The sequence below is a fragment of the Nicotiana sylvestris genome, chromosome 1 (genome assembly GCF_000393655.2).
Source record: "Nicotiana sylvestris chromosome 1, ASM39365v2, whole genome shotgun sequence".
NCBI classification, from domain to species: domain Eukaryota; kingdom Viridiplantae; phylum Streptophyta; class Magnoliopsida; order Solanales; family Solanaceae; genus Nicotiana; species Nicotiana sylvestris.
The window spans coordinates 143,220,072-143,242,385 of NC_091057.1; the positions used below are offsets into that span (position 1 = coordinate 143,220,072).

The following is a 22,314-nucleotide window of genomic DNA, read 5'->3' on the forward strand; positions in this document are numbered from 1 at the left end:
ATGCCAATGGCTACCTAGTGAAGTTTGGCAATGCTCTAGTACCCTGGAAATCTAAGAAGCAAGACATTGTTGCTAGAAGTTCAGCTGAAGCAGAGTTTAGAAGCAAGCCTTCAATTGTTGCAGAACTAACCTGACTGATTGGGTTGTACAAGGAGCTAGGAGTAACTGTTCAATGGCCTATAGATCTTTACTGTGACATCAAAGATGTCATTCAGATAGCAGCAAATCCTATATTCCGTGAAAGGACAAAACATATTGACATTGATTGTCACTTTGTCTGGGAGAAAATAGTTCAAGGAATGATCAAGACACATCATGTGCCTGCAGCATGACTATCTTGTATCCAAGCTGGGGTTGAAGAACATATTTCAACCATCAGCTTGAGGGAGGGTATTGAAGAGTGAGAGTTGTTAGTTAGGAAGTTAGCAGTTAGTTAGTTAGTAGTGACAGTCTGACAGATGTACACAACTGTTAAGTTAAAGAAGCAGTTAGCAGTTAGTTGTATATATTAGCTATTCATTGCATTTGTAGCTTAATTCATTCAATGAGAAAGCAGCTCGTTTCTCCCGCTCATTTTTCTCTCTGTTCTTCATCATCTCCTTCCTTTGATCAATGAGTGCTTGATCCAGATTTGATCAGGACCAAATTAAAAAGAGTAGAAAGTTATTTATATAGGACGATGTGGAGAATATTTCAAGCAAACAATCAACAAAGGTTTCAATTCCAAATTAGTTGATGTTACTGTATGATTTCTCTAGATATATGTACTTCATATTCTGACTGGGACAGCAAAAGGAAATCAATCATGTGGTAATGAATTGTAAAATAGCATACCAAAAAATACCAGATACGTGACTTTCTCATTACATCTTTACGGCTATTCCTTTGCTATATGTTGGTTAAGTTCCTATTTAAGAAAAAAATATAAACATGAAAATTTTGTTGATAGCCAATTTTAGTGTAAGGAAACGACCGTCGAAAAGGAATGGGGGACAGGTTATGTAGGCGAGGTTTCAGCTTCGTTAGGAGGTGAAATATTGCCAACTTTAACGGCAGGTGAGTTAGCAATAAAAAGGAGAGAGGAGGCAGCAAGTTGTAAGGAGATTGTGCTCATGGAACCTTTTTCTTTTCTGAAACTAGTAAACTCGCAGCCGCTATCCTTCGCTGGGTAAACTCCGCTCCTGTGCAATAGCTCGCCCTGTGCGACGAGCCCAACTGAAAAAGTATGCAGGGGTTCCGAACCTACATGCTCATGGAAACTTTATTATACAGTTTTACCTGTTTAATGGGGTTTGTTTTTAAACAACCATTGTACCAATTACTGATGCATGATCAATTTGACAAGTTCCCAAACACTAGTCCTTTCAAACTCATATGAAGTAACATTGCAACATTAAACCGCAACTACAATATCGTTTTCAAGTGTAGGATAAGTTTTCCATCCTTTCCGCAGCAACGTCGGATCCGTCCTCATTTCTCTCCTGTTGCCCAATTTGGTGAAATAAGTTTACATTTTTCTAAAAATATACGAACGACATAGTCAGATCAATACAACTAAACTTATTTTGCAGAGATGGGGATACAGTCGAATTGAATCTTTTTTATCTTCAGCTCCAATCATTTAAAGGAATATTTATTTCCAAGTTCCAGTTTAATATACGATATGGTTAACAGGCTCACATTGGAACTTTTAGTTTCATACATATTCTTCTTTTTATATAGCTGAACTCTCAAGTCACAAAGTCATCCAATTCAAAACTGAAGGGGAATGATCACAAAGAGTATCAAAAGAAAAGCTGATTGAAAACAAGAAAGGCCTGAAACTTTCAAGTTGCCCTTTCCCCTCGCAGAAGAGGATGGATTACAGAAACCACGATGCCATTGAATGGACCAATATCCTCGCAAGTCGCAATATGTTTCTGCAACCATCCGGTGATACATTTCATTCACCAGACATACAGCAAAGGACCAATTTATATTAATAGCTGCTGCTGCAAACATACAGCAATTAAAAGTTGGTTCACGTGAAATGCCAACTATCCTATTAAATGTAGTGAACATCATCCTTAAGATTTACACTAACAATGAATTCTAGCGAAGTAAAGCAAAAGACTGAAGAATCTGTCATGTCTACAAGTCATGCAACCATCGAACAATAAACTGATGATATGGTGCAACAGAGAGGAAGTTTTCTCTGCCAAGACTCTCTAAATCCAGGAGAACCAATTCACATTTGAGTCTCGTCACACTATAATTGGGGCATCACTTTATAGGGAACACGGTACTGAAGCAGGATCAAGCTCCCAGCAGCCTATTAAAACCCCTCCTTTTTCCCCAGTCAGCTGAAATGCAGGGATCTGATGAGAGAATCTCCCGAAGTCATCTTTTTTTATTTCTAGAATAGCAGGATTCAATTTTTGTTTTCTTAGAGACCTGAAGACTGACTTGAAACCATTCACACGCGCCATGGATGAAACTTTTATCCGGTCTTTTGAATTCTCGATGACCTCCACTATCTCATACTCAAACTTGTCTGGATCCAAACTTGATTTTTTCCAGTTCTTGTACAGTGCCCAAATCTCTCCTTCTCTTGGATAGATTTCAAACCTATTTCTATTATTAGAGACTGTTTTCACCACGTGCGAGAAGCTACTGGGATCAAAGACTTGGCATTTTTCGTTCTGCACTTTGAATGTTCCGCAAACAGTCTGAGGAGCAGTTTTACGCCCTGCACTAGATTCAAGAAGGACTGCATGCAATTTGAATGGGGAAGGAACAATCTTCTTAATCTGAGCATAAGTCTTTGGCAATGTACTATTTTGACCATAAAGAGCCCATACCTGATCTACCTGAAACTTCTCCATAGATCTGTCCATCGTAAAATCACAAAAAACTTCTTCAAAACGTTTTTCATCTGATAAAGTTATTGGATTTTTGGAGCTTCCAGAGGAGTTGCCGAGACCAAAGCTCTTTGTGTGTGAATGCGACTCTTCATCAGCTTGACATGACAAATGACTTGGTATGCTGGGACTTGAATGACAGTTCTTTTTAACACAATTATCGTCAAAATCAGTGGAAGGATTGTCATCGGCAGAAAGAGAGCTCATTTTATTTTGCGTTTTCTCCGAGATGTTCACTCCTCTAGGAGATTTTCGAACCTTAGCAGACTCACCATCAGTAGCATTGATGCCTTTCAAGTCCCCGGACTTCAGAGATATCGTCGCATTCTCAGATGTCCTGGATTTGTCTCTAGTTCCAGGGGGAACAGCAAACAAAACTTCTTCTACAGGTTGAGAATTTGAAGTCCTGCTTTCTTCCTTAACTTTGCCAGGGTACCAAATATCGTCTGGATCAAGGGGTAGGGAAGCAGGATCAAGTTCAAACGATCCCGCTGGTACACCCTCTCGCTCAGTTCCAGTCATTTTGAAAGAGGGAACTCGATGAGAGAACTTGTAAAGTTCATTTGGCTTTACAAAGAATGTACCAGATAGAGTAATCCTTGTTCGCTGGAAAAGGCTAACAAAACCAGTCACTTTATCTAAGTAACCAACTTGGACACCAACATCCCCAACATAATCAGAAAGAATCTCCACAATTTCATACTTGTACTTCCTATGGTTCTTTGGATCGGAGCTCCAACAAATATCCCAATCCTTGAAAAGGGCCCACGTTTCCCCTTTCCTAGGATATACAGCGTACAGACCTCTCTTGCCCATTTCACACTGAACTTGATGAGAAAATGTAAGTCGATCAGAAGTGGAATCAGTACACCCACGTTTAAATTTCCCACAGCCAACAGGCAATTCTGCCCTGACCCAAGCTCTGCCTCCTTGATCTTCTGGATGAGCCTCGAGCCAACTGAAAATCACATTAAATTCAGGACTGGATACCTTCCTAATGTGGGCATAGAATCTTGGCATACCATCCTCCGTATCATAGCAAGCCCAGATTTGGTCAATTGCAAAGCAATTTTCTGCTTTGTGCTTGTCAAAATCACTGAATTCAGGATCAGGATAATCATACACCTGTGCAGGATTACTATCAGAAATGGTATCTGGTTCGGAATCAGAATCAACGAGAAGTTCAATATTTTTGGCACCCCCTGATGGCGGTCTGGAAGCCTGTCCATTAACAGTCCCAATTTTAAAATTGTTGGTTTGCACATCCCTTTCAGGACAGCCCAATCCATTTTGATTTAATCTTTCCACAGAATTACTGCATGGCCTAGTTGCACATGCATGTCTTTGATTATCACCACCAACATCTTCTTTCTGCTGAGGTTTACTATCTCCAGCTGACTGGTTAGACCGCACCTTCTTCAGATGGCTTGCCAAATCATTCTCATCATCACTTACACCTTCATTGTATGAAACATTCTGCCGACGCCGAGATGATCTCCTAGCGCCATAGGCATCAAGTCCAGTTCCTTGTCCAGCAGGTGGATTGTTTCCATTTTCAATCTCCACATCTTCTGTCTCGACACTGGTTGAAGTATCAGAGCTTTCACTCGATTCAACTGTCTGCTTCCGACCCCTTTTCCTACTTTTGCGATCCACCTTTGGCATTGCAGCTCCTCCTCTCATACCACCTGTTCGCTTTCCATCCTTCCGTTTGGTTCTCATATCCTCAAACACTGGAGCAGTCTTTCCTCTGCATATCTCTGGACCCTGTTGGGGTCCAGTTCGTGTAGGTGGAAACCCAGCACTTCCTGCAGTCATTTTCGAGGTTCCTTGGTTAGGAAGTTCTTTCTGCACAAAAGACTGGTTGAGATTAGATTTAAGGGGCACATCCTGAAATGCAGGCTGACTCCATTTGGGTCCAGGAGGGACACCTTGAGAACCTATATCAAATGCTATAAAAGGCTTCGAGCATTTCTGGCAGCGCAGAGCACTGTTCACATAATTACTATAATACTGGTATCTAACTTTGCAAGAGGGGCACTCTGTCCAGAACGTTTCCTGCACTGCAGATGAAGCTGGTTGTGTAGATTGACGGTGATTTAGATTATTGAACGGAGCATTGAAACCATTGTGAACATTGTTTTGCCTGACAAATGGATATCGATTAACCTGATGAGGTGGTTGCCTTGCTACGAAAGATTTGGATAGAACTTTACACTTATTATCGTATGAAGACCTTTTAACTGGGTCAGAGAGAACCATATTTGCTTCCACAATTAGCTTGAAAGCTGCCTCTGCACCAGGCAACTTATTCTTGTCAGGATGAAGCACGAGTGCAAGTCTCCGATATTGTTTCTTGATGGTCGCTTCATCAGAGAACTTATCAATTTGAAGAATCCCATACCAGTCCCTTTCTGATCCCACTATTTTGTTTTGAGATGAACAGTGAACATTACAGACAGCAAGTAACTGGGAAATGTTCTCCAGTTGAGGGTAAAGTCGTTCTGCTTTCACCGCAACCTTTTTAGCCCCTTCAAAGTCATTATTCAGCAATTTCTTCTCCGCAAGCTCTTTGGCCTTTAGGGCCTCGTCCTTGTTGCAGTCCATCGCAGATTGAACTTAATAAATTAGCTGGCCAAGTGATAAGTATAAGTTCCTAACTTGTCTTCTTCATCTCAACTCTATAAGAAGAAAAAAGGAAAGTAACATCAATATCGCCAAAAAAAAAAAAAGTGCATACATATAAACAGAAATCAAAGTGGATATTGACAAAATAACATATACTTCCACAAAGCAAAACAAGAGTACTAAATGGTAAGAAGGAAATGCTGCATTTCTCAAGACAGACATAGAAAAACACATTTTTACTATTAGTTATGTCGCATAGCAACAGCTCTAGATAAGGAACTTTACCTTCAGTTATAACTTATGTGCTTTTGGAGCAGCTATGAGCGAGATTAGTGGCAAATCAAAACCACAGAAAGACCGGAAGCTTATATCAAGATATCAAAATCTGCAACAAAGAATAGCTAATTTCAACTAATCTATGGAAAACGATTAAGTAAAATATAAATAAACAAAACACATAACAATAATGTCGCTAGGGGTGGCAAGCGGACAGGTCGGTCGGATATGAACGGGTCAAAACGGGTAATTTAAAACCCGGATAAATTATCCGACCCGACCCAACCCGTATTTGAGACGGATAAAAACGGGTTTATCCCGCGGTTATGGCTTCTTAAATATGATCAATTATGAGAAAATTCCTAGTATTCCAAACTTGAGGAACTCCAATTTGAGGCTTTACAAATGTAAAATTTAAATATATTAGTTATCCATTGGTTATCCATTTGGTTAACCATTTCCTAAGTGGATAATATGGTTCTTTATCCATATTTGACCCGTTTTTAAATGGTTCATTATCCAACCCGTTTTTTGATGGATAATATGGGTAGATAACTGTTTTGTTTTAACCATTTTGCCAACTCTAGATGTCGCATATGGATTTCTCAACTCAAATGGTATCTTAAAGTTTGGAGGTAAGTCTATTTCTAGAATCCTGACTTCTGAGCATATTTCTTAAACGTGACAGAGCAAAATATAAGGTATCAGACAGTGAGAGTAACACAAGCAGCTCAAATTTTACCAAAAAACGAACAAAGGGAAGCAATTAATAGAGACCCTTAGTTAGTCAAAGTATCAGGAACTGAGACAAATCCAGAATTCAAACACCAAAAAACAGATCAACAAATATCCTAAACCCTAAAACTTCAATTAAGAGAATCGGAGTTCATACTCTATTATTGATAGGGGGGAAAAAAAGGCAGCAAACACAATCCAAATACTTCAAACTTCTAAAGCCCATGTGACCCAAAACCCTGAATCACAATACAAATCGAGAAACAGTACACACACAGAAATATGCTTACCCGTATGAGCCACGCGCCTGGGATGAAAAGGAGTATAACCGAATTATGAATATGGAGAGAGAGAAAACCCCAGTTGATAATGATTTGACAGATAGACACAGAAGAGAGAGTTGGGGAGCCGCGGGAAAGAGAGTGAAAGTTCAGGGAAAGGGGGAAAGACCAAGACTTCTGAAATTTCAATCCCCCAAAAAAGGATTAAATAAGTTCTTCTTAATCTCCATATATGATAGAAAAAAATGTAGGGTGTTTCAATTTTGTTGGGCTGGGCCCATAAGTTTTTTTGCTTTCTATTTGGCCCATTTAGAAACTATGGGCTTTAAAAAGAAGTAAATTTTTATCTCCTATAGCAAAGGTTAACACCTTATTTATTTTAAATAAATATCATTTAAAAAAGTTATATTCTATAGATATCTTTTAAGGTTTATAGCAAAATATTTAATTTTGGTTACCTCTTAGCCCTAAGCCACTAAATACGTTAATCAGTTACACTATTTTCTTTCTTTCTCTAGTTTGATACATCTCATTCTCTTCCTCCATCCCATTAAAATTTCCGATCTCTTCCTCCTTCCATCGGATTTGTGCAAAGAACACAACAAACCCACGAACCTTTCTCAGAGAAAAATTGTAGTTTGTTTGCCAGAGAACAATTGTTTCGTCTTCCATAAAACTAAATACCACAATTGTACATGTTTTCCATAAACAAACCAACACGGAAAAAGCAAGACTGTTTGCAATCTGAGCACTTTCAGCATTCAGAACTTTGTTTTGGGAATCTTCGAATATTCAAAAAAAAAATTATTCTTGAAGATTGCTATGTTCAAGATTCTCACCAATAACGGCAGCCGCCGACATTAAACTGATTCTTGAACAGCAGCCGCCGACATATAATCCGGTTGGTTTGTTCTTGAACAAAGACGATGGAGTTTGGGGCTGAGCAACTTGATTTTCTGTTAATATATTTTAATGTATTTTCATGTATTTCATTGTATTCATTGTCTTTTTTTTCATTGTAATTCAACGTGTCTCGTTGTATTCTATGTATTTTATTCTATTCATTATCTTTTTTCTCGTTGTATTTCAATGTATCCCGTTGTATTCTATGTATTTCATTGTATTCACTGTCTCGCTATATGCCATGAATATATTCATAAGTTTTTTTTAATTAATATAATTTATGTATTCAGATATATTATATAATTTCTCTAAAGATTGCTATGTTTTGGGGGTATTTTTCGGTTGAGAATCTTTTTTATAACTGAAAATGCAAAATTTGTGTGTTATAATTGAGTTTGTTGAGTTATATGAGGAGTCTCTTATGTTAATTGATTCACTTTCCATTTTAAAAATAGTGTAATCCCCTATTTCACGCCGTGAATACAGTCGAATACAATAATCTGTCGAGCTGTAATCCCATGTTTCACTCCATGAATACAGTCAAATACACTCGAATACAACAATTGGTTAGTTGGACTTCCCTGATTCACGCCTATTTTTGTTATTGGATTCATGAATACAATAGCTTAGATACATCAAATACATCTTATAACTACATAAAAGGTATCTATAATCCGTAATATAGCAAATGGTATCTAAAAATGGCTAATTACTACTAAAAGATAGTGCTTTATAAAAAATTTCAATTTTTACTCCTATAGCAAAGGTTGATACATTATTTATTATAAATAAATACCCTTATAAAAAAATATCTCCTATAGCTACCTTTTAATTTTTATAGCAAAATATCTATTTATGGTCACTTCCTACCTTTAAGCCATTAAATACGCTGTGTATTATTTTTTTCTCCCTCTCTCTTCCTCTCTCCTCATTTCTCTTTCCTCTTTCTTCTCTTTTTCCCCCGATTTTTTTCTCCCCTGCTTTTAGAAACCCTAGCATTCTTTTTTTTTGCGCATAGATACGGGTTTCAACCCCAAACATTGGCACTACTGAACCGCGAACCCATTTCTGGATCTGCCGTTTTTCTATCTTATAAACATGTTGTTTTAGGCCATTTGCTTCTTTGCCTAAAAGAATTTATTTCAGACTTAAAGATTAGATAATTTTGAGTCTCTGGTTCCTTGGTTGCAAATTTACAAAGATTACATAAGCTTCTCCAACAACTGTCTTCATTTAATCGGCGAGGACGCCCCACATGGCAGCGGCCTGGATATCGGTAGATTGGGAACGAAATTTGGGGCTGAGGAACTTGAAGAGTCAGTTACCTTTTTTATTGTATTTCAATGTATCTCGCTTTATTTCATTGTATTCATTGTCCTTTTTTTGTATTTTCAGTGTATCTCGTTGTATTCTATGTACTTTATTGTATTCATTGTCTTTTTTCATTGTATTTCAATATATCCCGTTGTATTCTATGTATTTCATTGTATTCACTATCTCTCTATATTCCATGAATGTGTTCATATGTTTTTTTTAATTAATATAATTTATGTATTCAGATGTATTATATAATTTCTCTGAAGATTGCTATATTTTTGGGGTGTTTTTCGGTTGAGAATCCTTTTTATAAATGAAAATACAAATTTGTGTGTTATAATTGAGTTTACTGAGTTATATTAGGAGTCTATTATGTTAATTGATTCACTTTCCGTTTAAAACAGTGTAATCCCCTGTTTCACGTCGTGAATACAGTCGACTACAATAATCTGTCCAGCTGTAATCTCATGTTTCACGCCATAAATACAGTCGAATACAAAAATCTGTCTAGCTGTAATTCCCTGTTTCATGCACGCCTAGAAATGTTACTGTATTCATGAATACAATAGCTTGAATACATCGAATACACTCTAAAAAATCTGAAAACATAGCTATAGGAAGTAATATAGTAAATGATAGCTACAACTAGCTAATAACCACTAAAACATAGTGGTTTCTGAAAGTTTCTCTAAAAAGAACAAGTTGAACCCGAGACATTTGGTTTTTAGTTTTGTATTATCAGGATTGTGAGTGATGAAAGGAGGGATGAAAGGAGAACAGTGAGAATCGAACGTACATCTATTGTGTGGGAGATTCTCATTGTGTCACTTGTAAGATCGAGAACTTTTGATTTACTTTTTCACCATAAAATTTATGATTTTATTTACAATATCAACTAAAAAAACATAACACTCCTCCAATTACTTGATATTAGGATCATGGATGCATAATCCTGCCTATACATACTAGTAGAGAATGATAGGTCTTATTATATAGTAGCACCTTCGACAGAAGCGGATTTATGTGGAGGGGGTGGGGTACATGCACTTATGCTCCCCTCCCTAGGCTATGTATAAATAGCACCAATTTTAAAATTATCTATATAAACATATTGGTGACCACCATGCTCAATTGACTACCTTGGTGTATTGGTAAGTTAGTGCCCCTATGGCCACTAGATCAAGGGTTCGATTCCTTGTCCCTTAATCTTCTTTTAATTAAGTTTTTTTTTAAAGTTCCTTTTGGCCAAAAACATAGCCCACGTTTTTTTAGGGGAAAGTCCCTTTGGCCAAAAACATGGCCCACGCTTTTTAGGGGGCAATTTGGGTATACAATCAAATACCTAAAACCAAATTATACTATATGTCTCCCTCTCTCTCTCTCTTTCTTTCTCTCTCTCTCTATCTCTCTCTCTCTCTCTGTATCAGCTCTATGTGACTGGATTATTCAAGAAACTGAAAAAGCAGCAATTTCTTCTCCACGCTCCTTTAAAATTCTCAGGTATGTAACTTATCTCTCTCCTTGATCTGTATTTTAATTCACTCTCCAGTCTCTAGATTAAATAAGCATAAATGTGTCATATTAATTTAAACAAGAAACTGCATATATTGTTTTGTATATCTATAATAACACTTCTTCGTTTAAATTTAGTCAAAACAAATTAAGTTTTCAAACCAAACAATATATTTAATTGATGCTTAATTTTTGTGCAATAACTTCTTCATTTGTTGATGGACATGCTTTAATATGATTGATTTGAAGTTAACAATTTATTTGAATTAAGATAGATTAAATAGAAGTATGAATATTTAATTTTGTAGGAACGATCCATAAGATTAAAATGGATAGATTTCTCACCAAGCCGAAAAATGGTGAACCAAGTTCTAGTGATAGTTGGTCGTCTATGAGTTTACAAATCGCTCTGGAAGTTCAAAGGGAGAGAAATCCTTCTCTACTTTCAAATGTGGATAAAGTGCTTGATTTGAAATTTTTTGAACCAGATCCCAAAGAAAGAATGCCAATTTCGGATTATAGTCCTAATATTCGAGATGAAGTGAGGGGATATTATATAAACAAAGGGCCTTGTCAACCGATTGGTCATGCCTTTCCTAAAACTAATATTGGGAGTAAAATGCGCCAATTTAGTCCCACTTAGTTTAGGGGACCATATTCTTAATGGTTGGAGTATAGCATAAAAGGAGATGCGGCATTTTGTTTGTGTTGTAATTTGTTCAAGAATGAACTTTAAAGCCACGGAAATGCAGGGGATGTACTTACAAAAGATGGTTTTAGGGGTTGGAACAAAGTTGTGGAAAAATTTAAAGCACATGTTGGTGAAGTAAACAGTATTCATCATAAATACTTCAATAGGATGCTAGATTTGAAAAATCAACATCAATCGATTCAATCTTCTTTTGATAAGCAAAGTGAAAAAGTAAAAGTGATTACCGGATGCACTTAAATGCCTCAATTGATGTGGAAAGGTTTCTTTTAATTTCGGTATTTCCATTTCGTGGATATGAAGCGTGACTGTCCATATCATCTTGATAGATTTGCAGCGGAAAATTGTTTGAGCCAAATTCAAGAATTTGGATTTGTTTTTATATTGCACTTGATGTTTAAGGTGTTGTTATTTACAAATGAATTGAACAAAGCTTTACAAAAGAAAGATCAAGATATTGTTAATGTTATGGGAATGCTTGACCTTGCAAAGAAAAGATTGCAAATGACGAGAGAAATTGAATGGAACTCTTTGTTGGATGAGGTATGCTCATTTTATAGTAAGCATGATATTTTAATTCCCAAAATGAATGAAGACTATACTATAGGAAAGTCGAAGCGTAAGAGGTCCAAAGTTTCATATTTACATCACTTTCATGTGGAAGTGTTTTATACGATTATTGATTTGGAATTTCAAGAGCTTAATGATCGTTTTGATGTTGTGACTACTGACTTACTACTTGGTATGTCCAGTTTGAGTCTGGTTGATTCATTTGCTAATTTTGATAAGGACAGAATAATGAAGTTGGCAGAGTATTGTCCAAGTGAATTTGGTGATAACAAGCTTCGAGAAATTGGTTTCTAACTTGATAGTTTCATTGTCTATGCTCAAAAGTGTGATAACAGATTTCTTAACCTGAAGGAAATTAAGGATTTTGCTAGAGTTATGATAGAGACAAAACTAGATCTTACTTGGTCATTTATTTATTTGCTTGTGAAGTTGACTTTACTTATACATGTTGCTACCGCAAACGTGAAAAGAGCATTCTCATCAATGAAGTACATAAAAAATGATCTACGCAATAAGATGGATGATGATTTTCTAAATGATTGTTTAGTTTGCTATATAGAGCATAAGATATTTAAAACTGTAAGTAATGATACTATTATTGACCGTTTTCAAAGTATGAAAACTCGTTGAGGAAAATTGTAAAGTGAATGATATTTTTGTGAATATATTATTAATATAGTTTGCTTCTCAACTTGTTATCACCATAAATTTTATAAAATCAAACCAAATATTTATCTTAAAGATAATGGTGTACCCATTTTCTTAAAATCCTGGATACGCCTCTGAGCTTCGAAATTCCTTAGCAAATAGTGTGGATCTAATAGCTTTGTCCATATCATCATGCAGAAAGCTATTAATGTTTGCATGCATTGACAAGCATGATGTCCTTTCGTTATTTTCATTATCTAATTTGACAAATATGATAATTTATTTAGTAGTGAAAGAGCTCACAAATATAAGTTGATGATTAAAACTTAAAATAAATTATAAGGATAAATCAATCTTATTATATGGCACTTCCAAAGAGTCCTAATCATGTCGCCTTGTCATTGAACCTTTGAAATATTTCATGTTAGATGTTTTATACTTCAATACCATACAAGAGGGGGTGATTTATGTGGTGACTAATTTTTCACTTAAACTGATTATGGAAGGACCTGATTTTCTATGTGTTCCTTCTACTACTGTTGCAGAATAATAAATATAGAAAGTACAGAACACAAGTATTTTTATGTGAAAAACACCCGGCTCAAAAGGTGAAAAAATCACGACCTACTACTAAGTAGGATTTTCTCCAACACTTCACTAAATCACTGAGCCAAAACAGCATTTGCAAAACTTTTTGTAAACCTAAGAATTACCTCTAATCTCGTTGTAGCAACCAGCCTCTAACTGTTGCGACAACTTCAAGTTAACCCTAAGTTGAATATTCAAAGTACCTATTACAATTGCTTCTAGATAAAGCTGAAAGGTACAATATGAAAACACCTACAACAATTGAACTAGAAATAAAGAAAGACACATAAAACTCTTTATGGAGCTGGTTCTTCAATATGGTTCATGTAGCTTCAAGTTTGCAAACTTGAATCACACACGAACTGCTTGCAAGAAGCCTTACTATTTTCTCTCAATTCACATTTAACTTCTGCTTTTTTGTGCATTACCTGTAAAAGAGAACAATACTAATATTTATAGAGTTAGTAAATAGAGATTGACTAGAATTCTGATGCTACTATTCTTGGTGGAAGAGTTCTAGTTGATCTCAACCTCTAACTCCTTCCCTTTCTTAAACCGTGTTCTCTTTGAGTAAGGAGTCTTTCTCCTTATCCAATATGCAACTTTTTCGATCAGAAGATATCAAATATACCAAGTTAAGCTTATCTCTTTTGCGTTCATCCCACATGCTTGAATCTGCCTGTTTCTATGCACACAAGGGATGAGCCTAGTTCATGCCTGAGTTCCTTTGTCAGTCTTCAAAACCAACCTTTACTTGGCCAACAAATTCCCCCTTTTTGATGATGACAAACTCTGTGTTTTTCATACACTTAGGCCCTATTTAAACTTAGCTCAACATCAACACAATGTTAGAAACATTTTTTTCTTTTTATCATTTATCATCAAGGACTATGTGCATTAGGTTATAAACATCACTATTCAAAGATAAACATCACTTGTTTAAAGCATAATATTTTCCCCTTTTGGCATCATCGAAAAGTTGCCTAAAAATATAAGATAGCCTGATTTTAAAGCTTGCTCATGGCCATTGGGACTACTTCAAATGCAATCATTGATTAATCATCATAGATCAAGCTAAGAATTTTAACCATCAAAGAAATATAAACAAATAGTTAGAGCAAAAGATAATGAATTTCATTGATGATTGATAAGATTCTACCACAAAGCATAAGAAGAAATAAAAATACTAAAAACATGAGCAAAAACAAACAAAAAATCCCGAACTGGGTCATTGGTTGATCTACACTAGGCTGGGAGGTTTAAGGTTGGGAAGAACTAGGTACTTGGTTTTTGACTTGGAGGAGTTTCAGCATGCATTGAAGAATGCCATCATTCTTCTCTTTTTCTCTTGCCAGCTCAGCTCTGGGAGCATCTCTCTTAGTCTCCACCTCAACCAACCTCTTATTCAGCCTTTCAATCTCAACATCCTTAGACCCACTTTCTTGCACCAAGGCTCTGACCTTGCTATTCACTGGTACCTTTTGGATGAGCCAGGTTCTTTAGGAGTGGCATTGACTTCATAATCGCAAGCAAGCAGAGTATTAACCCAAAAATGATCCTTGCTTGTACTAACCTCCCACTTCTTCATAGGTACCTTGAAATGTGCAAGCACAGTTGTGAGAATAAAGCCATAGGGAATGGTATGAGTCTTGAAGCCATTTATAACCCTATTAGTAGGTCCGCGAGGGTTTCCTCTTCAGATGAAACATGTTCATCTATATTTTTCTCAAATTGAACCAACCCCTCAGCAGCTTCGCCAGACCCACTTCCCCATGTTTTGCTCACACTCTCTTCTATTTTAGTAAATTTCTCTCCCCAAACAACCATTGCAATAGTTTCTTTTGTTAGACCAACAGGATTGGGTGAAGAATCAACCACTCTTTTACCCTTTTCCCTCACAGCACTCCTAGCAGCCTTGCTCTCTTTTTCTTTTCCCTTTTTTATTTTTACCACCAACTTCTCCAGATTCTGTAGTCTCAACACCTGCTATAGATCCTACCAGTACAAATCTATTCTCCAAATTTGCAGCAACTTTAGAAATTGTCTCAGGAGTAACTTTAGAATCAGAAGATACCTGTTCAGTTTTGGAAGAACTACTTTCTTTCCCCTTAGTAGCAGACTTAAATGAATCTTCAGATTTCTGGGATTCTTCTTCCCTACCTGCTTTCAATTGCTTGTTTATTTCCTTGATTTGCTATCCTTCAATGACAATTTTGCGAGCCATCTTCTTTACTCTACTTTTCTTAGAGATTGGTGTGGTTGAAGGAGTGGTAGAAGGTGTAGAAGTAGTTTCCTATGGTGGTGATGAAGGATTTTCAGACGTGTTCGACATATCTGGGCTAGGGTATGGAAGAGAAGAGAATTAGATTGTGTTTGGAAGATGAAAGAAGAATGAGAGTTTTTGACAGCTTGAGAGAGATGAAGTAAGAAATACACTAAAATTGATCAATAAACAGAGGAATAATTAATGGGGTAACGATAGCTTTTCAGACTCTTAGAAGTCTAATCAGACAGAATTTCAGTTTTGAAGAGACGTTGGAGTGTATCCCTAGAATCTAGGTACTTCCATTCGGTTGGGACTCTTTTGAACGAAACTGGTTCACTTGTAACAGATAAGTCCAAAAGTAGTTTGGAATTAGGTAAGACTTTGCTCATGATCCAAATATAATTTTTTCAAATTATGCAGAGTGTAGAAAACACACATATTTATCTTGATGAACCAGGTTCTTCATTGTAAGTTCTCTTGTATAAGTCTAAATTTGCCAAAACAGAGAAAATATCATTAGAGATTAATGAGTCATTTTAGCACATGACGCATGAGTATACCGTTGAAAGTATGAGACTGACCAAGATTTAATCTAATTATATACAAAATTTATAGACTTTCTAACCAATAATTTTTTTCTCAAATATATTTTCTTTATTTTTTTCGTTTAACTTTGAACTAATCCTTTTAGGTGATCTTAATCATCCCTAATTCCAACTTGGTCCTCTCAAAGTGATCTTTACTTAAGGCTTTTGTTTCTAAAGACCCATTTTATGCCAATTATTTATATGTCCTTGGGTCTTGGTACTAGATGCCAAACTCGACTCGTTTCGAATTGGTTGAGTTTATCTTGCATTGCATTTACCCAGTCTGTATCCTGCAAAGCCTCAGCAATATTTTTAGGTTCAATAAGAGATAAGAAAGCATCAAAAGCACAAATATTCTTTAATAAAGATCTTGTTTTGATTCCAGAGGTTAAGTCAATGATTATATTCTCATGGGATGAGAACTTTGATACTTGTAAGATTTTACAACCAACTGGTTTCCCCTTGATGTTCTTTCAATGATTTGTTGTTGTGGAACAGGTTTATGGACAGGTTCCATCGAGGTTTGAGATTCAGTTCCTCTTTGTTCAATTTCCCCTGTCAGGTTGCCCTGAGTAGAAGAACATGTTTCATCAAGTGTTCCTTCTTCTGCAGCTTCAGTTTGGGCTGTGATTTCATTTAAATTCCTTACCAGCCCAATTGTTTCATCTTCATGTTCCTGTCTCTCAGAAAGAATGTTAGTTTTCACATGTACACTTTCTTCTATACACATAGTTCTTTTGTTATATATCTTATAAGCTTTACTATGTGAAGAATATCCCAAGAATACTCCCTCATCACTTCTGAGATCAAACTTACCTAGGGAATCTTTGTCATTATTATGCATTAAGCACTTGCATCCAAATGCCCTAAGATGGGATATATTTGGCTCTCACCCTTTAAGTAAATCATAGGGAGTCTTCTCAATAAGAGGTCTAGTCATGCACCTATTGATTATGTAGCATGCAGTATTTACAGCTTCTGCCCAGAAACTATATGGCCAGTTTACTAGAAAGAATCATAGTCCTAGACATATCTTCAAGTGTCATATTCTTTCTTTCAACTACTCCATTTTGTTGTGGAGTCCTAGGAGTAGAGAAATTATGATTTATGCCATGCACATCACAAAATTCAGCAAACTTAGCATTTTCAAATTCAGTTCCATGATCAGACCTAATTGATGCAAGTTGATTACCTAGTTATTTCTGGGTTTTTCTAACAAAAAGGTAAACATGTCAAATGCTTCATTTTTAGATGTTAAAAATAATGTCCAGGTAAACCTAGAGTAATCATCAACAAGCACCATCACTTATCTTTTATCACTTCTGCTTAATGTTCTCATTGGACCACAGAGATCCATATGGACCAGTTCCATCGATCTGGTAGTGCTTACCACTTTTTGCTTTTGAAAGAGAATCCTACCTGCTTCCCCCTTGCACAAGTCTCACAAACTTTGTCTTCCTTGAACTTAATGTTAGGCAGTCCTATCACCAAATCCTTGGAGACTAGTTTGTTGAGTTGACTTAGACTGGCATGTCCAAGTCTTTTGTGCCAAAGGAGGGGATCATTATCCAACACACTTAAGCAAGTGAGTTTATTTTCTGAAAGTGTGGACAAATCTACAATGTAAATATTGTTTACTCTTTTTTCCTGCAAAACAATTTTGTTAGTGGTAAGATTTATCACAAAATATTTTGTTGAGGTGAATGCTACCAAGTTATCCCAATCACACAATTATGATACACTGATTAGGCTGTATTTTAGGCTATCTATCAAGTAGACATTCTCAATAGAGTGAGAATCAGGCTTATCTACCTTTCCAACCCCAGTGATCTCACCTTTCTTCTCATTTTCAAAGAAGACATTACCTCCTTTGAGGTCCTCAAGTGAAAGGAACTGGTTCTGCTTCCTGTCATATGCTTTGAGCAGCCATTATCCATGTACCATATTTGGCTGCTCCCCTTCACTTGGACCTGCAAAAAAAAATTAGGGGTTAGTCTTAGGAACCCAAACTAGTTTGGGTCCCTTTCTATAGGCAAAAGGGTGAATTAGATTCCTTTTAGCCCAACCTGGCAGCCTATTTTTTCCTTGAACAAATTCTTTATTCTTTTGACTAGCCTTTTCTTTTGCAATACATTCACTTTTATAGTGACCAATTTTACCACAGTGTATGCAAATTTTGTTCTCAAGAAGTGTGAGGTACTTGCTTTTGGGATCCCGCTTAGGTGTAGGGGTCCCATAGCCAAGTCCTCTCTTGTTGCTACTTTGGTGTTCATGTAGCCATGAAAATGCATCAGAGGACCTGTTCCATTTACAGGTTCTGTCTAGCTCATGCTTGAACTTGCTCAGATCCTCCTTTAGGACTCTTATCTGTTCATCTCTTTTGTACAACTCATCTTTCATTTTTCCTACATTTGCTTCTAAAGTGAGTTGTGTGTGATCAGCTTTCTTTTTACCAGTTCTTAATTTCAATTTTAGATTTTCAAATCTAACCTCTAGGACAATGGTGTCAAGCTTTCTTTAACTTAGCATTTTTACTTTCACTAGCCCTAAGTTCCAGATTTTTGCACTTAGCTTTCAAAATCACACACTCCTTAAACAACTGTTCCTTTTCATTCTTTAGATCCTCAGATTCATCAATAAAATACAGGAGTAACTCATATAGGTTTTCTTTAGACAAAAATTTAATCTTATCTTTGAGATGAATTATACTTACCTCAGATTCCTCATCGGATTCTCCAATTGCTATAAGTGCTTGTTCATCTCCATCTTCACCCTCTGATTCCTCATCTAAGCTTTCTCCCCATGCAGCAACCATAGCCTTTGTTGATCCTTTGTTCTTCTTGGGCTGAACATGTTTCTTCTTCCTGTTCCTTCGTTCAGCTCTTTCCATCTTACATTCAATTTCCCATTGAGGTTAGTTTTTGATGTGGTGATCAGTCTTGCCACACTTGTAACACCCCTCATTGGTTTCTTTTTCGGGAACCCTTGGTTTGTTGTAGCTTCCACTTCTTGAAGGACCCTTTTCTCTCATTAGGTACTTCTTGAAGTCCTTTGTTATCATGGTCATTTCATCCTCCTCTAGATCAGCAACTTTAGTGATTCTGAGTGCCATGCTTCTTTCCTTCTTGGGTGCATCCATCTTCATGGTTTGCCTTCTAAGTTCATAGGCCGTAAGATTTCCAATTAGCTCATCCAACTTAAGAGTGGCAATGTTCTTTGATTCATAAATAGTAGTGATTTTGCTTTCCTAAGAGACTGGCAGAACCCTTGTCAAAATCTTCTCAACTTTGTCTTCTTCAAGAATAACCCTTCCAAGAGACTCAAGTTCATTTGTCAGTGTGGTGAACCTTGTATACATCTCCTGGATGGTTTCCCCTTCCTTCATGGTAAAATTCTTATATTGAGAATACAGCAGTGTTCCTTTGGACCTCTTCACTTGAGGTGTTCCTTCATGAGCCACTTACAATGTGTCCCAAATTTTCTTAGTAGTGGTACATCTTTGAATTCTACTGTACTCGTCTGGACCAAGTCCACACACAAGCCATTTCTCGGCCTTAGCATTCTTTTCCCATTTCCTCAAGTCCACAGCATTGCAGTCAACTCTTATTTTTGGCACATCTACTCCTTCAACATTCTTCTTCATGGTAGCTAGGGGACCATCAATGACAATGTCTCATACCTCATAGTCTTCTTTGATGATGTGATCTCTTATCCTGTTTTTTTACTAAGAGTAGTACTGGCCATTAAAGAGTAGAGGCCCATCAGTGGATTGCCCTTCCCAGTTTTCAGGTGGTGCGCTCATCTTGATTTGTTCCTAAGGTGTTAGCCTCTTCAAGGATAATCTTCTCTGATACCAATTGATGTTTTATACTTCAATACCACACAAAAGGGGGGTGATTTGTGTGGTGACCAATTTTTCGCTTAAACTGATTATGGAAGGACCTGGTTCTTCTATGTGTTCCTTCTATTACTGTTGCGGAATAATAAATGTAGAAAGTAATGAACACAAGTATTTTTACGTGAAAAACACCCAGCTCAAAAGGTTAAAAAATTACGACCTACTACTCAGTAGGATTTTCTCCAACACTTCACTAAATCACTGAGTCAAAACAACATTTACAAAACTCTTTGTAAACCTAAGGATTACCTCTAATCACGTTGTAGCAACCATCCTCTAACTATTGCGACAACTTTAAGTTAACTCTAACTTGAATACTCAAAGTACCTATTACAATTGCTTCTAAATGAAGCTAAAAGGTACAATATGAAAACACCTACTACAATTGAACTAGAAATAAAGAAAGACACATAAAACTCTTTATGGAGCTGGTTCTTCGATCTGGTTCATGTAGCTTCAAGTTTGCACACTTGAATCACACACGAACTGCTTGCAAAAAGCCTTGCTATTTTTCTTTCAATTCATGTTTAACTTCTGTATTTTTGTGCATTACCTGTAAAAGAGAACAACACTGATATTTATAGAGTTAGTAAATAGAGATTGACTAGAATTCTGATGCTACTCTTCCTTGGTGGAAGAGTTCTAGTTGATCTCAACCTCTAACTCCTTCCCTTTCTTAAACCGTGTTCTCTTTGAGTAAGGAGTCTTTCTCCTTATCCAATATGCAACTTTTTCAATCAGGAGATATCAAATATACCAAGTTAAGCTTATCTCCTTCATATTCATCCCACATGCTCGAATCTGTATGTTTCTATGCACACAAGGGATGGACCTAGAAGGATGGAGGCCTGAGTTCCTTTGTCAGTATTCAAAACCAACATTTACTTGGGCCAACACATGTGTTATCATTTGTGATTCGATATTGAGTTTGTTAACCATGTGGATAATACTACAAGTAGTATTTGGTAATTCCAGACATAGTAAAAGAATAAAACGATTGTTCATATTAGAAGAGTTCATATTTGTACTCTAGTCGCTCTTTGTGAATTGGTATTTTGTGTAATTTTAAATTTTTACATTTTGGAAGACTTAAATGCTTGTCTTAGACTCGTAGGTGCTAATATGCTTATCTCTAGAGACATAACACTTGTTGTATTGAGCAAGAGACTTGTCTCTACACTCTATATAGAAGAGCAAGTTTATGATTATGGATTTTTAGAGGTATTTAGAATTTTATTATAGTTTTTTAGCGTGTGACCCTTTTTCATTGATTTCCTTTATCTAAAATACAAAATTATCCAACAATCATTAGGTGTTCTTAGCTGCAGAAAGAGTGCAACTCATATATATTAAGCTGGTTCTCAATCTAATACTAAGTGTAACGATACAATCTAAGTTAATGACTCAATATGATTAAAATTTAAGTCCCATATTAAGATACTAATTGTTTATTTGGGGAACCTTATTAGTTCAATTGATTGACTACCTAAATTTTTATGTTATTAATGAGGATTCGATTTCCCACCTTGTAATCTCCTCAGCCATTTCCTCCCCTATATATATGTAACATAAAATATGCAATCACCAAAAATAAATAGTTCAAATGATTATGTTTGCAACCATTAGAGGTGGGCAGATATACTTATCTAAAAGAGCCTCCACAATATTCTAGAATACAAAGTTAAAATTTATTTGATAATGTTCTGTGATCAAATTCAAATTTAACGTCACAGGATCAAGCTAAGATCAAACTAAATGCCAAATGTATACTTAGCAAATTTGATATTTTGCTATATGGGCTAGAGTGACCCGACCCGAAATTGATAAGCAGATCAAAGGAGGACACAATCACAATCGCTATGTCACAGCTAATCCCACTACCGTCAATTAGCAGTATATCACAAGCATGAGGAATAAGTACTTGACCACCCACCATTTTCTTGTTAAAGAATAATAAAGGGATTTTTACCTATCTATACCATATATCAAATCTTATTACTAAAAATGTTTATAATTTGTTATTTACCCATGTAGTCCACACTTTTACTACAAATTATATATCAATCCAAAAATAGGTAGATTTTGCCATAAAAAAAGCCCTAAAATGAGGCACCAGATCTGCGTGTGATTCTGTCAACATCAAATTCGAATTGCTGCGTAATTCTCTCCTTCATCAACGGAAAGAGATCTCTCTTCTCTCACTCAACTACAATTCTCAAAAAACGCAAGCTACTGAAGCTCCAGTAATCAAACGGAAAGGAGATTTCTGTTCTTCATCTTCATCTTCATCTTCATCTGTTCTTCCATATATTTTCCACCATTGATAGCCATTAAAAAGCTTGAAAGCTTTGAATTCAAATTTGGGTTTTCAAAAATCATTATTTGTTTGGATTGAGTGTTGTTGTAAATAATTCGGAATATGTTTAGGAGTTTATATCTCAATTTTGAGGGGTTTTGGTGAAGATTAGACTTGGTTTTGACTGAATTTTAGATTGA

The 22,314-nt window shown here is 36.2% G+C and overlaps 2 protein-coding genes across 3 annotated transcripts; one reads left to right on the top strand and one right to left on the bottom strand.

Annotated features, from left to right (window-relative positions):
• Nucleotides 1-1,956: 1,956 nt before the first annotated feature.
• On the bottom strand, nucleotides 1,957-7,013 carry LOC104248655 (uncharacterized). 2 transcript variants are annotated; one of them, XM_009804960.2, is made up of 3 exons: nucleotides 6,830-7,013; nucleotides 5,814-5,913; nucleotides 1,957-5,581 (listed from the first exon to the last, which is right to left on the bottom strand). In XM_009804960.2, exon 3 carries the CDS (start codon nucleotides 5,505-5,507, stop codon nucleotides 2,268-2,270), a length of 3,240 nt encoding a protein of 1,079 aa, XP_009803262.1. In that variant the 5' UTR covers nucleotides 5,508-5,581; nucleotides 5,814-5,913; nucleotides 6,830-7,013; the 3' UTR covers nucleotides 1,957-2,267. The 2 variants fall into 2 exon arrangements, with proteins under 2 accessions (XP_009803262.1, XP_009803264.1); XM_009804962.2 differs by lacking the exon at nucleotides 5,814-5,913.
• Nucleotides 7,014-10,880: 3,867 nt separating this feature from the next.
• On the top strand, nucleotides 10,881-12,125 carry LOC104248656 (uncharacterized). Its single transcript, XM_009804963.1, has 2 exons — nucleotides 10,881-11,093; nucleotides 11,664-12,125. The coding sequence occupies exons 1-2, from the start codon at nucleotides 10,881-10,883 to the stop codon at nucleotides 12,123-12,125; spliced, it is 675 nt and encodes a 224-aa protein (XP_009803265.1).
• The last annotated feature ends 10,189 nt before the right edge of the window (nucleotides 12,126-22,314 follow it).

Coding starts and splice junctions, on each gene's coding strand:
- LOC104248656 (XM_009804963.1), top strand. CDS start 10,881: ATGGATAGATTTCTCACCAAGCCGAAAAATGGTGAACCAAGTTCTAGT. Junction 11,094..11,663: donor GTCCTAATATTCGAGATGAA/GTGAGGGGATAT, acceptor TTGATGTTTAAG/GTGTTGTTATTTACAAATGA.
- LOC104248655 (XM_009804962.2), bottom strand. CDS start 5,507: ATGGACTGCAACAAGGACGAGGCCCTAAAGGCCAAAGAGCTTGCGGAG.